A 17,479-nucleotide genomic window follows, 5' to 3' on the forward strand; every position below is an offset into this window, starting at 1 on the left:
ACAGTAGGAAAATAAAAATAGGTGTAGCCTTTTTTTTTTTTTTTTTTACCAGAGATTTTCCAATGTGAATAGACAGCCACATAATCCGTTCTAATCTGTTATTGTACTTAGCCACATTAAAACAAATACATATCTAATTTGTTTGACAGCTTTCAAAGCATGGCACTCGACATTATTAGCCCGTTTCTAAGGGAATTTCACAGGCAACGTGATGGCTGCATGATCCCCTGTGCCGTGCCGTGGGAGCGCTTCAATAAAGCGGGGCTACCACAGCTCCCAGCTCCTCAAACCTCGCCATGACACAAATTAATCCCTCTATGCTACACGGCAGAGCAGGTTGCAGCCACGAGCCCCATCCCCAAGCCTTTCACGCCTCCCAGCCCTACAGCGGGGCACCTTGGGCTAGGCCAAGGTCCTGGGACCACTGCGGAGCTTGCCCCATGTTGGGCTCACACCTCCTCCAGCCCTCATGTGCTACACAGGGACCCCCGAGGACCTCAAGAACCTGTTTGGCTCTGGGGTGGTGCTGGCACTGTGGGCATCTGTCTGGCATGGGGAGGGAACGGGACCCTTCCATTGAGCTCATGGACATGAAGCTAGAAATAAGCTCATCGCTACACGCAATAAATCCCATATCACAGCACACGCATGCCACTGTTTTAAACAACTGAATGGGAAAAAGATTCCCATCACCGGGATTCCTCGTGTCAGCCTGCAGTGGCTTTCTGATAAACGTGTGCCATGACAGGATTGTGAGGGCTTTCTTTTGATAGAAAGCAATTGTAACTCGTCAGTGTTGCCCCGTTTCTTTAAAATCCACAAGTCATTTGATTTCATTTTAGTTCCCATTAAACAGTTGCTAGTTTAAGATCTTGAGGATGGCCAGATACTCCATCTGAAATTTTAATATGGCAAAATACTTAACAATAATTTGAATTTTTAATTATTTTTTTTTTTAAGAAAGAAATTATAGGCAGACAAATTCCCTGAGCTAATGCTGTACATTTGTTCTAAGCAAATGTATTTTAGTCACTTTAATTAAATGCCACTACTGGTAAGCTTACAATGCTCCTTATTTTTAATATGACGCATTCTAAACTACGGAGAGCGTAGAAATAATTCCTGCAAAGTGCAGAAAACCTGACTTTCTGTGAGAAAAAAAGAACAGATTGAAATTTATAATTAAAATTACAACAAAAATAAAAGCACACATACGATTTCTTAAGGCGTGAAAAATTCCTGTAAAAAGATTTTCTTTCGATACAAATATCCATAGCAGGAAGCTATACTTTGCACCATTAAAACATTACCAAACAATTTACAGAGAAGAAAATTGAACCTTTGATTTATAGCACTCAGTGGATTTTTGTCACAGAATTATGTATCCAAATAACTGTATAATAGACATAATGCCATGCAGGAATGAAGCAAATATTTTAAGCAGAATTGTTGTTATTGACAAGTTACTGAGAGAGTGCAAAATTGGAATACATTAAAATTTATGACCATGAAATCCTTTTTACAGTACCTCTTGATATATCGTGCTTTAAATCAATACCTGTCAAGTCTTTTAGGTAACTGTATGATGGTGTCATTTTTGCCTTCTACAAAAGACTACAAAAAGAGAGGAAACCTATAGTGTTTCGTATTTATATCTGGCTTCTCAGCATGGAGCACGAGACTTAGTATAATGATTTAGTATGCTGTTAAAGCTTATCGTAAGTCTTCCTTAATTTTTTACATAAACTTTCCTAAAGCTGATGACCATTTACACAGGCAGCACGCTGGCTTTAAGTCCAGATACTCCAGCGTTGTAAAACATCCTGTTGTATGTGCATGTGTGTGTGTATGCATTTATAGTAATACATATACAGAAGATGTATTACACTGGCCAAACAACAATTGAAAGCAATCGATTTTATGGAAACTCAGTAGCCGAAGAAAAACAAGACTGTTTGAAAGCTAGCTGGAAAAAAACTTGGCAGTGAGGGTCACAGCAGTAACCAAATAGATGGTAAATTCTTTGCTATATTATTTAGCTTGTTAAATTGTCAGTGAGCACATGTGATTATTTGAAGGATAATTCTGTTCTACTGGTTTCTGAATATAAGAAAATTTAAGGACATGTAACTTTACTGAATATATGGAGTTTATGATTGCGTTTGAAAGAGATGAATGCGGCCCTACGTGTGCACTCATTTTACCAGTTACCAGGCAATTGGTGAGCTTTCCTTCATTTTAGTCCTATTGATTCCAATGATTTATATATACTACATGTGAAAAAGTAGAAAGATGTGATCGTAAATAGTTAAAAATTGTGTGGTTAGAACTTTTGTTATTAAGGCGATGCTTCAGGATTTTGTTATCGTATTATCCGACAATGGCCAGTGACAAATGTGATGTATTTTATAGAAGGTCATGGATTAAGCTAGGACCCATTTGTAAATTTCTGTGATGAAAATTAAATTACAAATATTAAAATGTTTTTACTTACATAGTTTTTGAACCAAATGTTTTTCCTTTCAGTTTGAAAGTGATATTTCAATTTAGCTAAACTAAACAAAAACAAAGATTAAGCAAACTGCAAGCAAAAGAAAGAAAAAGACAAGGGAAATATTTTTGGTGGCCCTCAAAAATTTTTTCTTTACCAAAAATATGAAAAAGTCTGTTTTGTTCTGAACAATTAAAAAAAATTAAAAAAAAAAATAATATAAAATATATATAATAATATATAATATAAAAATAAAATAAAAATAAAAAAAATTAAAAAAATTATATATATATATATATATATATATATATATATATATATATACACACATATATATTTAGAGAATTTTGGGCAAAAAGTCAGAATACTGACCCATCTCCCTTTATGATGGGAGAGTTTGTCAGGCTCCTTGCTGCACTTCTGAGATGTGGTGAACAGAACTGCAGAGAGGCAGAAGGCAAAGAGCTGCGAGTTTCTGTTAGTGAAGTTGGTACCTTATACACAGCTTTATTCTTTATGGACTTGTTAGATACAAACTTGATGCCCTAAATTGCCACACGTGACCTGTTTATTTGTCTCCTATCTGGACTTTATTCTCACGTGGGAAAACTTCCTACAGAAAGTCAGAACAGTCCAAAACCCCATCAATGCTGTTTATGCTTTGCGATTTTAAATTTTCCAAACTGGCAGCCTGAGCAAAGTATTTAAAAGCGCATTAAGCATTCAGAAAGATTGTTCTCAAAGGTGCTGGGCATCTGCAGCTCCATCTTCTGTCAACAGGAGGTTCAGATACTTAAATTTTTCAAAAATCAAACCCTTCCCTAAGCTAGAAAAGATTGGTCTCGATTACGTAGCCATCAGCAGGTGCTACCATTCAGGAGCTCCATTATTTTCCCCAGTTCAATAGCGGACGAATCGAGGGTGGAAGTCTACACGGACACAGATAATGTTGTGTAGCTGTGAGGAGCTCCCTGCTCTGCCTCTGAAACAAGATCTGCTTTTGCAACTGCTGAAGCTCAGCAGACGGGAAGGCAGAGAGGCAGAGTTTGGGCTGAAGAGAATCAATGGCTTTGCCCCCCTCCCGCCCCCCCCACTCTCCCCCACTATTGAGTCTAGACCTCTTGAAAGAACACTTTTAAAAGAACACTCACTGTATTTGGTTACTTTGCTTGGTACGTTAAGATCTCGTATGTCATTAACTGTAAAAATACAGTGCACTAAACTATATCATCAGGATCTATTCCGTTGCTAACAAAACCCGAGCAGCTATATGATTGCTGTGCATACATCCTGAACGATGGTCACAGACAAATAATGTAAAACGTCAGTGTTGAATCCTAGAATTCTATAACGCATGTGTCAAATGGCTGATTTCTATTGCAAAAACACAATCTTTGGTGGCTGCACGATCCCACCAGGGTGTCCAAGTGATCTGGTACACCAATCACAGGGTAACAGGCCGCATTACAGGGCTCTGTTGCAAAGAGCCTGCTGGTCTTGCTGTCTGCCAATACCCGTAGGTGTCACCAGCACTTACTGGGAGGGGAGCCAGGAGATGAAAAACAAATCAAAGAAAATAATAAGAAAAGAACTTTCCTGTAGCAATTAGTGTGCAAGGGTCGCTTATCAACTTCCTCACCTACCAAGTGCTTCTTAAGCAATTGCTGCTTAAAGAATAGGCAAAAGGGATCCAAATATCTTTAAAAAGTGACTGCAGATTGAACATTGCAAAGTACAGTATTGCTTGTCCTGTACTTTGTGACTGGAGGAATCACATCTTGCACACTCTCTGCCCCAACCTCTCTTCAAAATGCAGTCCTGTGCTTGAAGGGGTGTATTTTTAAAGAGCAGCCTGTGACTTTTCAGGCACAACTGTAAAGGTGATAATTAATGCAGATGAGCTTGATGTTCCTTCATTTTTAAAAAACTACCCTGAAATATAAAAAGCAACTTATTTGTCAAAGTAACAGTAAACGTAGAAGTATCTTGAAATTGAAGAATATAGGCATTATTTTCAGATGTTGGCAGAAACCCATACCAGTGAAGCCCATTGAGGCACCTTCCTGTGATTGCCTACGGAGCCCATCTTCATCTCGGAAATCAATGTAAACCAGGTCTATTGCTTGGAGGCCAAATGCTTTTGCTGTGACTATTATTTTCTGCCTGGCATATAAAATATCATGAGTTTCCTTATTGCTTGTTGCACCTGTGAAAAGAAAGAAAACAAAGAAAAGATTATGGGAGCTCCTTAAATCTTTGTAAGAGAAAAAAAAAAAAAAAAAAAAAAAGGAAGAAAGAAATCAAGAAAATCTGAGATTTCATTTAACTGATTGGGAAAACTAAGATGTATCACAAGGCTTTATTGTAAAATGGTACTCCTGGGGAAAAATAAGCAAAATAAGCTGCTTTAGCAAAAGGAATACACCTCTCCTTATAGACTTGATTATAAAATTCAGGTTTTGATTCAGTTCAAATCTGGAGTTGTAAGTTGAATTTGATGGAAGTTTTGGCTGGTAAGGACAGCAGAGTTGGGACTAATGTGCAGTAATTACCTTATTGTATTACTAATCTATGTGCAGAAAGAAACACTACAGCAAGGGAAGCTTTATGCAACGTGACACACCGGCTACAACTAAATGGTTAAAAAATTCACACTGAGAGCAGAATTGCACTTTCCTTGGTTGTGATTCTTGTCACAACGGATGTCCTAAGCTGAATATTTAAGCTTTAGTATTTGGATGAAAAATGATGGTAGATGGCCGAGAAGAACCAAAAGTATTCACAAGATTTGATGTGTTCACGGTGCACTGGCTAAGCAGCATTGTCACACGAAGGCTGGTGCAAAAAAATAATAATACCTTCCTTTTCCTGAGGGTCGCTCTTTAGATGCAGATTTCCAATTTGTTAGGAATAATTTAATGAATCAATGCTAATTTTTATATTAACATATTTATTTTTAATTTAAACGTCTACAGCTGTGAGCTAATATCTTTAAACTGAATCAGACTAATGAGGAGATAAGTGGATTCTCATAAAAAGAATTCGGAACTACTTTTCATTTTCAAGGAAGATTAATAGTGTTTTTATAGGAAAATATGATTAATAGTGTTTTTACAGGAAAATATGCTTAGCATTACTATATTAACATGGGGCAAATTTAAAGCAAATTTATTATAGCAAAATGTGACATGAGAGTATTTGCAGATGATGTGAAAATCCTGAGTGATAACCGCCTCTAAATCAGAAATAGACACCAGAATTATAAGATTTTCAACATAGTTTTTAAAAGCACATCATGTTTCTTATGGGTAACCTTATTTTTTAATAATTTCAGTGACTCAACAGTTTGCTTAGATTATTTTTTTTTTTTATTCTTGTTTTATTAATTTTTTGCTACTGTATGGCAAAAAGCATAAGGAAGCATCAATGCCCTGTAATACGCAGGAATCATGTTTTAATTTCTCAGTGATACATTCCACATTGGGGGGAAAAAAATGGAGAAAAAGGAATGTGTAAAATGCAGAATCAAGAGGTTTTATTATGTTAATTATTGCTTTTGGTAATGCAATGGAGATAAATTGGGTTTCTTCAATGCAAATGCCATTAACTGTTACAGAAAAGAGACAGGTAACAACCTATGCTGGCACGGAAATCCTCTCCTCCAAAGACGACTGCATCCAAATGAAAGCCAACCTGGGATCCTGTTCTCAATGCTTCTTCACAGACAGCCTACAAATTGGAGCATATCGTTAATTTCTACAGAAATGCAAGAAGCAGAGAGACTAAGAGGATATTACATCAATCTTGGTATTACCAAAACCTGGTGATCCTTCAGCTAAAATTGTTCCTATTAAGTAAAACCATTGTAGGTGCTCAAGTGTGCACAATGCTTTAAAATGACTCAGCAGAACAGAAAACATTATCTTGCCCTGAGCACCTATATGCCTCTGGTGTGGAGGCATCACAACAGCTTTGCTGCCTCTTGGCTGGAGCTCACCATAATGCTCTTGCGATTGCTGCCTCGGATATTCAGGCATTGATAAGGAACGAAACACTCCTCAAAGGCTGCTTAAAAACAAACAAAAAAGTATTATGTTTGATCAGTTCGACATGCAGCAGCACTGCCTGAAAAAAAAGAAGGAAAGATCGGGATCCTGGTTATAAAGTTAACAATTTCAGTGGGTTAAAATGGTTGTGGATTTCTTATCGGATAAATTGTCAATTTAAAGGCTTCTGCTACATCTAACAAAAAAGTAACTAAGGAAGTTTAAAATGCAACAAGTACCACAGAAAAGTATTAAAGTGAAAGCAAGCAGAATTTTGCTATCATACCTAGGAAGTGCATTTCCAGAATGTTACTGTTTTATATTGATCTTTGTAATATTAATATTTGTTAAGGATTAGGTATGCAGAGAGGGAGAGAAGTAATTACAAACTCTGCTAGTGGGTGTTCTTACATGGCTGCTGGTGGGACACGAAATTATTATTAACCTGAATGATTTAAAAGGCAACTCTGCTGCCAACATCAAGGGCCGCAGCATTAAAAACCCCCCTATAAAATATTGCAGGCGAATAAAAACCTTAGCCAGTTGCAAATGCAAGTTAGTTCTGTGTCCGTGCCCCGAAATGGGAGCATGCTGCCTGGTGATATTATGACGTGCAGAGAGGTACGTGGCTGCACCAGTGGAGGCTGCCAGCAGCTCCTGAGCTGCTCCTGCCCTGCGTGCCCTCAGCTGGCCTCAAGCTTTCCCCATCCGTTCTGGGGGATCCCCATGAATGCTTCCTCCTCATGCTGCTTCTCCTTGCTGAGCTGGGCATGAGAGACCCATATTACAAAGAATTTTAAATGTAAGGCCTGGTTGAAATTACCTTTCAGATATTTGATATTTTTAAAGTTAATCACACTTTTAATCTAAGCATTAAGCTCCCTGTTATGCACATGAAAAAAAAAAAAAGCAGCAACATGAAATCTGTCTGAAACGGCGTCAATAGAAAAAGATACCACTTCAGCAGCAATGAAATGAGGATTGTTCTTTTTTCTAATTAAATGCTATATCAAAGTCAGGCTCGACAGCTACTAAATAGTCGCTTATTGCAGCAGCGTGTGTGCTCCAGTGCTCCAGTTCCTCAGAGAAGTAAGTTTCCTGTTAGAAACGCGAGTAGGAAATGCAGATGGGTTTCCTCAGTTGGCAAGGAGTATCTAGAGCTGTTCCTCCACCAAAATATTTTGGATTTATGAAGGCCTTTGCCGTATAAACATGAGAGCATCCAAATGTCTTAGCGAACTGGAAAACGTTTACCATTTTTAAACCTCACTTCCTTGAGGAAATCATGCCTGGACAACAGAGCTCTCTGCTTATCCAGGCGGCTGAGAGGGCAAAACACCAACGCTTGGACAGCACCCAACCCTACTTACCTTAAAATTGAGCAACCCCACCGCAGTTTCCACAAATGGGATAAAATGCATTGGTTCTGCAAGTGTTCGGCCTTTTGAGTGATGTGCGAATTTGTCTGCAAACTAAAACCAGACAACGTGAGGCTTCGGTAAAAAAAGCACGCGCGGGCACGTGCGGCACTTTAAATCTTTCACCTGGCTGCAACGCCAGCGCACAAAAAGCCCCAAAACTCAGAAGACGTAATTAAAAACCACAGAGAGCATTGGGGAAGGTCTGTGTGGAGATGTGGGCCTTGCGCCTCATGTCCCAGGGCCTGCTAGCGGGGCACAGCCTGCCCCAGCCATGGGGCACACACAGAGCTGCCCGGCCTGCCTTGGGTCGGGTACCGAACCACCGCTGAGGCATCCGCATGGCTCGTTATGGCACCGCTGCCCTTTGTTCGCCAGGCTTTTCTTCATAATTTTTAGCTTACCTAGGAAGGCCTCAAAAAGGAAGTTTAATTCTTTGAAGACCAAAGCTTTCCAATTTTTTCCATGAGACCAGTTCACAGCTAGCTCTGAGCTGCCAGTGGGGTAGCCCAAATTCCAAAATCTATCATCTGGAAACATACAAAAGCTCTTGCACAGATTTTTCCCCTTTCAAAAGGGGGGAAAAAAAAGGGGGGAAAAGAAACCCTTGGCCCTATATTGTAAATCTATTATGTCGGTCTAGATCTGGCAGTTTACATGGAGATAAACATACTGCAGGTATGGCAAAAAATATCGTAATAAATAAAGACAAAAATAACATATGCATATATTTTAAAATTAAAGAATATTCGACTATTAATGGATATCAAAGGAAAGGGAATTTTAATCATCTCTCCATTCAGTCTCAGTTGGGTAAATCATATCTAAGAGATTTGCATAAATATAAACCATCAAAGACTTTTCATCTTCAAAGGGGGTTTCAAGACCCTATAAGCTTTGTACTGTAATCATCGCAGGTCACAACCCTGCAGGAATAAGGCTGCTATGGCAACATAAAAAACTAATGCTTAAGGCTTAGCATAATATTCTGACTAATAGAAAGGAAACTCATTTTAAAAGCTGGCAGCCTATTTACCAGAAGCTGGATTAGAGGTGTTATTTCCCCTTTTAGCTTCCCCCTGCCGCCCCTCCCCAAAAGAAGGAAAATCTAATCACCGAGATCTTTAAAAAGCTTTTGAGCAATTTGCAGTAACTTTACAATTAGGCCAAAATAAATCACAGCTTTCTCTGACAAAGAATTCTGCCCTTCCCGTCCCTGCTTTGCATCACGAGCGGGGCCCTCTTCGCAACTTTTCCTTGGAGAAGGGACTTTTCCACCCAAAAATGTGCCAGCAAGAAAACACGAGTGCAATTCACACGTGCAAGCGTACGACCGGGCAGGTACTGCAGCAGCACAACATGTAAATTCTGTGCAGGCAAACACAGAAAATGAGGTTAATCAGACCGCATCAGCGTCTGCTCTTAAGGCTCCCAGCTACTTTTTATTTCTCTTTTTTCAAATTAAAAGAAAAAAAAAAAAAAAGAAAAAAAAAGAAAAAAAAAAAAGAAAAAAGTGCGACTGCGTTTATATTTCAGGTGTGAGTTAAAGCTGTGGAACTTTTATTTGAGATTATTTTAAAAGGCTCTCTCTGGGATTTTTGACTGCTTGTGGATTTTTGGGGCAGGTAAATGAAAAATAAAGAAGGTTTAATTAAACGGCGTCTCCCTTCCTCTCCCTTTAAAAAAAAAAAATTGCAATAAGCACCGCTACAAAAGGTAACTAGTGGAGAAGTTTCAATTAATTTTTTTCAAAAGGAGACGATTAAATGTTTCCGGCCTGGTAAAGTGTTCATTTCAGGGAGAAGGGGGGAAAGGAGAAGGCGGAGGGAAGAAAACAAAGCTCAGGGAGGGGATGAAGTAGCAGGCCCCCGCAATTCTTTCAGTTCCCGTGCACACCCAATAGTGTGTTGGAAAGAATGCACACTGTTCGGGATTTGTGGGAGAATTGTCCCGTCACAAAGGAGGGAGAGTTACGCTTGTTATAGTCCAATAAGCCATGCCAGTCAAACAAGTACCCACACTAGGGACAAAAGGAGAGCAAGAGATTCTCACACAAAAGAAAACAAGTAAGCCCATCTTTTAGTTGTGCATCAGCCTCCAGGTTTTATGCTCTGCATAAATAAAAATGAGGGGGGAAAAATAAACAGCTTCGCTTAGGCTGGGAGCCTGGAAAAGAAGTGAGCAGGAGCGAAGCCACGGGATTTCTGAAACATGCCGGCGTCATTCAGCAGAGCACGCTCTTTGTGCTCCTGGGCTTGGCCGGGCGCGAGCCGGTGGCCACAACAGCAGACCTGAGGAGAGGGATGGGGAGCGGGGGGCCTTGGGCCTCACTCCTGCCCAGAGCTTGCCTCGTGGCCGCGAAGGCCCGCCATTTCGGTAGCACGAATGTTCATGTGTGACGAGATACGCCCAAAGCTTGCAGTGCTGCTGGCACTCGAGGCACACACCCTCTGCCACAGAACCAAATGTTGAGGCATACTGGCCACTGTGGGGCTGTGTGTGGGATGGATGTGCTTGCTATGGGTGCCATTGCATGTTGTCAGCAGCATGTGATGGAGGCTCAGCATCAGGACCACTGTTGGCACAAGGGCACCTCCCAGCCTCCCAGCTCAGCTGGCCTGCTGGCTCTGCCACATCGCCAGCCCAACGCATGGAATGGCTGCTCCTGCACTGGCACCGCACAGCAGTCAAGGCATACCCAAACAAATGTCCCCCTTCTTGACAATTAAAACAATTATAGCGTAATTAGGCCTATTTCAAAGTTTTCTTAAGTAATCTGACATGCCAGCCATTTACATTTCAGTTTTTTATTGGCTGAAAAGTCAGTCATGAAACACAAACACACCTGTCAGCAATTAAAAAGGAAGAAATAGAGAACTGCTCAGGAAATAATATCTGTGCTAATTAAAAACAGTAGTTAAAAGCTTCCTGTTTGTTCCTCCAGTTGCCCCCAGGAGTGACCTTCTCCCCCTCCCCAGCCTACTTTTCACATGTTGCTAACATGTTTTCCCCAACTCCTGCTTACTCCATGCAACTATGGCACATGGCCACAGACAAGCATTTTGTATGGCAGAATATTTAAATAAGAGCCAGATACCAATGCAACTACTATTCAAATTATGCTCTGACTCTTCATTGACTACAGGAGAAATAAGTCTAGTATTATTTACAGAGGCCGTGCGCTCTGTATACACTTTTCACTTAGCACATTGTACACACTTCTAAACAGAAGCATTTCCCAATTACCTTATTCAAACAACAACAGGATATGGCACTCGTGTCATATCAGAGTTCTTTACCTCTACACCTGGCTTAGCTTGGCCCAACAGCTTCAGTCAAAAGCTACCACACTATTGGTTCACAGATAGCTACTCACCCATTTAACTTCTTCTACATTTTCAACCTTTGGCAGCATCAGACTTGAAGGAAGAGTCTTGGACTGCAAAAGCACCTCTAGATCTTCCTCCGCAAGGCCACTGGACACAGAGTTTATCCGAACACACTTCTCAGCACGGCCGATGTCAAACTCTTCAAGTGTTTTCACAACTGTCAGCCTTGCTTCTCTCTACAATATATACATCCATGTGTACACACATTCAAAGCCTCAAAGAAAAAGAAAGCTTATTTTCCATTGACATTTTTAAAAGCTGATCAGAAATATCACAGAAATGACATGGGGAAAAAGCTAGACAGCCAGTATATTTTTGTCCCCAACAAGTCTGTCACTCCTGGTTCTTTGTTAAAGCAGTCATCATCAGCATGTTGCAATTCTGCCTTTCTCAGTTCTTTGTAACTAGCAAATAAAAGCTCAGTTTTCATGCCTAAATATTTCTCAATATATCTCTGGATGTTTGTGTGTCTATTATTACTAAATACATCTAAAAAAAAAAAAAAAGACTTTGCCTACTAACTATAATACATAAGTCTATGCTCGTAACAGTAGAGCATTAATGCCTTTGCTTAAAACAATTCAGTTTTGTCATTCATCTTCGTATCTCCTGAGCTCTCATATGAGGGGTATCAGTAAGTACATATGTACATCTCTTTCTTTGGTTTTGCCATGTAATTCTTCTTTTTCTCCATGTATAAAAAGGCTCATAGCAGAGGTCAGAACTTGCCTTTGAAAACAATACCACAATAATTCGTAGATTTTCATAAACCTTGCAAAAAGATGATCTCCTGCTGTCCCAAAATAAAATATCCAAATACATTTGCTTCTTGTGGCCTCTTGCCATTTTTTGTGAATGTAAATTTATAAATCTGCTGAATGTTTGATGTACATGAAGAATACTTGGGTGCTTTTCTGAAATGCAGTGCTTTTATTGGCCTCGAGAAGAGGAGGGGCAGTGGTGGAAGAGCACCGGGTCTCCTCACTTTCTGCCCATTTCAGCTTTGGCAACAAATTCCTCTCACTTGCCAACAGTCCCTAACAAATCCTCATTGTCAAAATGAAGGCTTATCAAAAGTAATTTCATTTGTGAAGAGCTTTTATGGTCCTAATAAAACTTTAAAGCTCCTGACTTGCAAATGTAAAGAAACAACTTTAACAATATGCAGTTGCTGGAGAGATACTTTGCAAGAAAACAGGCAAGCTTGGAGGGGAAAAAAAAATCATCAAAGCTAATATGCAAGCTAATACCAGTCAGTGAGATGGCACATAGTAGTAGAGTTAAACCAGACGGCTACAAATCTGCGCCTGTGCAGGGGCCTCAATTGGAGACACAGCGCACACACGTATGCATTTCTGTGCTGCAACACAGGGTCACTCTCAGAGGCAGTCTCTGTAAAATCCGTCCAAAAGCTGTTGTGAGTGGGCTCAGGTAATCTGTGCAAAGATGCAGGGAGTTCACCGCAGCCAAAGCCAGTTTGCCTGAATGTTGAGAAGCAGGCCTAGCACACACCCACCTCCCTGTCCTTCTCAAGGCAGGGTGGCTGGTGCCTATTTTGGGCCAAAGGTTTCTGGATGTGATGCAGAACGGTATCTGAAATGCATTCTCCAAAACAATTTATGCTTTTAATTAAAGCCAGATTATCACCGTCTCAGCACACACTGATCCAATTTGCAAAATAAAGCTCTCCCAAAATTATCCACTAAGGCAGCATCCAATTCCAACTGAAGGCACAGCTCTCGAAAACTTGTAGTCTAATTCATTACAGTTTTTTCAGATTATAATAATGAGCAGTAGAGCATCTCATTAGCTATTTTTCTCCTCAGGCTGCAAACTCCCTTCCCAAAAAAGACAGATCGTGTCTTTCTAGGTATATTTCCATACAAAACACTTATTAACAGGCTGTTGCTGTTATCAATTTACATAAACTAAATGTGCAGCCCTCTGGTACATATCCCAAAAATAACCAACAACTTCACTGAATTTATACCAACCAACAAACATGGGAGGGGGTTGTTGTTTTTTCCCATATTTTAATAGAAAATATGTTGCTATGTTAGTTAACACACCCATGCCATCTGTTGGGCTGAGAATCAATGCAGTTTCTTATAGCCACTACATTTTAGATCTCTCTGCCTAGATACCCCAGGAACTGAAATGTCTCCCTTCCATGATAAACCTCTAGTCCCTCTAATTTCCTAATCAGGATTCAATTGACATTTTTATTCATGAGATAGGCTGATGGACCTGGTACCCCAAGTCAGAGACCTCTTGAGCAGATTGACCCTGCGCCTGCCCATCCTACCATAGGGAAAATCCCACTGATGTTAGTGGAGTACCCCACTTAGGCTTCTAGGAAAACACACCATGGTTGAATTATAAGGTGTACCCAAATCTCAGGGCAACATGAACTAAAAGCATGGAGGAAAAGGAGATCCCCTTCTGCCTCATTATGCAGTGAAAAGTAAATATGATCCTAATTGTAGGATGCACGCAAAAGCCAAGATTTTAAACCAGTTATTCTACTTCAATGATGTAATTGTAGAGAAAAAATGTAGTATTTAATATGCCTTTGTAGCAGTAGGTGCAAGAATAAATGCATTTTCCAAACTGCTTGTAAAGTCCTTGCCAAAACCGATCAAGCTAGAATATGTCAGCAACAGTGGATGAAATTATCTACCTGTTCTGCACCCTACAGCATTGGACAATATTCTGTCCTGAATGGGTAAAGAAAAAACTTGGCCATGAAACAAAGGGGTCCACCCTGGGACTGTGGTACCCCATTAGGGCCTGTAGGTTGAGTTCTTATGAAGGTGAACAAGGGAAGATGACAACTGAGAGAGTCTATGGTAAACAGTGATGTTATTACATTATACTAGTATTACATATTATATGCTGATATTTCCAAAATATCGCAAATTTGCTATTTGTGCTGGAAAACTCAATGAGAAAAAATGTTGGTCAAGGTGGCTGTAGCTCCTTTTGTGTTTCTTCTGTCTGACTCAGAGGGGGACGAGGGGAGATTTCCATTCCTGCATGCAGCTATGCCAGCCGGGGAGGATAAAGCCGTTGGTGATGCTGCATCACAGATGAATCAACTGCCAACAGGACACACAGACACCGAAATTAAAGATGGGAATACACGAGTAGCCATCTCAATTGGCACCCATTAAAGCTAATCACTACCCATCCTCACGAGTTGCTAGCTCTGAATTATCAGATCTGCAAAGAAAACAACATCCGTCCACTTTTACACTCCAGTGGAAGAGGTGGTCCCTCGCGGCAGGGCTGCACAGTCTCGCCATCTGGAGAATAAATCGAGTGTGAAGTACAGTATAGTTTGGGACCAAGCTCCGTGGCGGCAGCCCAGCAGCGAGTTCATTAGTTCCAAACTTGCAGGGATTAGTGTGGTGTCGGGGCAACTGTCGGGTGGGATCAGGCAGGCAGAGCACGAGATTCAGGGAGGGAGGTGGTGGCAGGGAAGGAGCCCCTGGGCTTGCTAATGGAACCAAGCACAAGCACACCTAAATGGAAGCCCAGCCACCCACTCTCCATGGACACACTGTTAATAAAGAAATAATGAAATGCAGGCATTGAAATTAACAGAATACTGGGGACAGAAACAGCAGAGAAAAATTACATTTTCTTATTTCTGTTCAAACTGATACAACACCCCACAGACCAGTTTTCCAGCGCTGTGATTCCCAGAACTGCATGATCTGGGGAGAACTGGGAAGGAGCATACATACAAATAAATACATCTAATTCCTTTTGAGTTGTATCTTTTTTGCTCCATGTTTCTTGCATATTCTTACCCTTTAGTTTCTCAAGACCTTGAGGTCTTAACACAAAGACAGTGGGTATACCTAAAGGCCTGTGTACGTAGAGCTCTCATCCTGTTAACATCCTTCTGTAATTGTTCTTCATATAGAAACATAAATACACAATGCATGAAAATGGCAGTCCGGAATATATCATCCTCACGGCCATAATGAGTTTGTGTGTCTCAAATGGCAGAGGAAAAATTAATTGCTATAATCACAATTCAAGTTATTTTTTTGTGACAGGTTTGACATGATAAAAACATACAATTATGTGTTAATGTTACTTCCCTGGAGTGGTATGTTTACAGAGCTTGACATCGTGGAATCTTTTGTCACTTATATTAGTGCATACCCTACAAACGCAACACTCAAACATGATCCTGCAGAAGTGCATATTTGGATTTTTGGTCAAAATTGTGTTCTTGCAAAGAGAAAGCCTGACATATTTTACATGCTTAGTCTCCATCAGTAAAGTGTTGCCATACAGAATGGTACTTCATTTAGTTTCAAATTCTCAAATGAGTTTGGCAAGAGAACAGAAAAATTGTGTTCATTTTTAAGAAAACAAAGAAAACTGTAACTGCAGAGCAGAACATTTCTGAGCATGGGAGGCCCTTGCTTCATACCTGCTTTCTACTTATATGCCTCAGTTGTTTGTGAGAAGAAATCCTTGAGATAGCAAGTTTTTATTTCTATGTAGTCTTGTTGGAAGGAAAAATGCTGCAAAAATAACCTGTTTATTGCAAAGCCTTCAGAAAGCCTCTATTGAATCAGGTCTTATGATTACCTTCCACAACAGATTATAATTCGAGAAGTTTTTAGAGATTTATTAAGTTTTAAAACACGTTTTCTTTTGTTTCAACAGGGAATGTGCCAAAGCCAACGTGTAGCGCTCTGCAAGAGTCTGATTTTTCTGTTACTCTCTTGTAAAATCATTGATATCTTTCCTTAAGAATTATTTGGTCTACTCAAGTCCTGTCTTTTCTACACAATCCTTTTCACTCTTCTGTACAAGGGATTCATCATAACGTAATGAGTCATCTAACTTGGTGCATCTCTAGCATCTGCTGCTTTTCTCTCTACTAGGACTAGGAAGGCATCATTGCACCCATCTCCAATATTTCTGCTGTATTTTCTGGAGGATAAGATCACTATAAGATATTTATGAGTATCTGTGAGCTGTTTTCAGCCATGTAGCTTTAGCAAGCCTTTCCCTTCCTCCATCAGTACAGACAATGTGGATCCTGAAGATCCATCATTTGATGTCCAGCACCAACAGAGCTGGACAGCTTCCATATATGGTGACGGCATGATGGTTTGGCTTGAGGAGCCAGGACTGTGGGGAACTGGAGGAGCAGACCCTGAGGTCCCCTCACCCAGCAGTCTAGGATCAGGGCTTATGATTCCCCATGTGGTTGCAGGGCTGCTCAGCTATGTGAGCAGCTCATTTCTACTGAGCCAGAGTACTCAGAGACGTGCATGCTAGTGCAAGAGCAAGATATTTTTACAAGTTATGTTTAAGATATTTTTCAGACTTGCATGTATCTCACAGAAATTTAATTAGAGGCTGCTAGAATGAATGCGTAGAAATATTCAGTGTGATATAAGGACTTAGCATAAATTTGTTTGTAGTAAAAATAATACAGCATGCTGTGTGTGTGTGTATACATAAATACAGAGACAGACTTATACCTTAAGACTAAGTGTGCAGAAAAGGTTTTTTAATGACAGTCTCATACACAGCAGCTCCAATAAAAGAAAATTTTGTGCATGTACGTGGGCAGCTATTCTTCTGTCTGCCAACTTTTATAAACACTTACAAAGGAGATGTAAACAACCTTTCAATTAAGACAAATCAAGCTAACACTAATTTAAGCTGGCTGCAAGATGTAGTCTCTTTACTTCTATTTTTTTTCCCCTGGCTTTCTGAAGATGCTTTTTGTTTTGTGACAGATTAGCATCACAAACGAAAATTCTTTAGAAGCATTAGTGTTAATTAGTCTTCCTGGACAGTCCGAATGAGCCACTGCATGATGAAATGAGACCACAAAATAACCAATCTGATGTAATCAATACAAAGAAGGCTCTATGTTCCTTTCATCTGGCACAGGAACTTAATTGTACGCTATGGCTATTTTGTACTTAAAAATACTCTAGCTTAAGATTCTTGGCATGATGTAATTAATGATGGTGACAAACGTTTTCATCTAGATGTCCATTTTTTATCTTTACAAATGTATCTTTTTCTAATGTTGATGATGAAATAAATATATAGCTGTCCACCAGAACTAGCTTTACTTTAGCAAATTAT

General features: G+C 39.9%; 1 protein-coding gene across 1 annotated transcript in view; it reads right to left on the reverse strand.

Annotated features, from left to right (window-relative positions):
- CLYBL (citrate lyase beta like) overlaps nt 1-17,479 on the reverse strand; it is a 124,047-nt gene that overhangs the window by 13,086 nt on the left and 93,482 nt on the right. Inside the window, exons 4-7 of the mRNA XM_032442737.1 lie at nt 11,332-11,520; nt 7,908-8,009; nt 6,127-6,220; nt 4,530-4,697 (exon numbers count right to left, since the gene is read on the reverse strand). Of these exons, the coding sequence (XP_032298628.1) occupies nt 4,530-4,697; nt 6,127-6,220; nt 7,908-8,009; nt 11,332-11,520 (553 nt within the window). The remainder of the gene's footprint in view (nt 1-4,529; nt 4,698-6,126; nt 6,221-7,907; nt 8,010-11,331; nt 11,521-17,479) is intronic.

The sequence above is a fragment of the Coturnix japonica genome, chromosome 1 (assembly GCF_001577835.2).
Source record: "Coturnix japonica isolate 7356 chromosome 1, Coturnix japonica 2.1, whole genome shotgun sequence".
In the NCBI taxonomy this organism is placed as follows: Eukaryota; Metazoa; Chordata; class Aves; order Galliformes; family Phasianidae; genus Coturnix; species Coturnix japonica.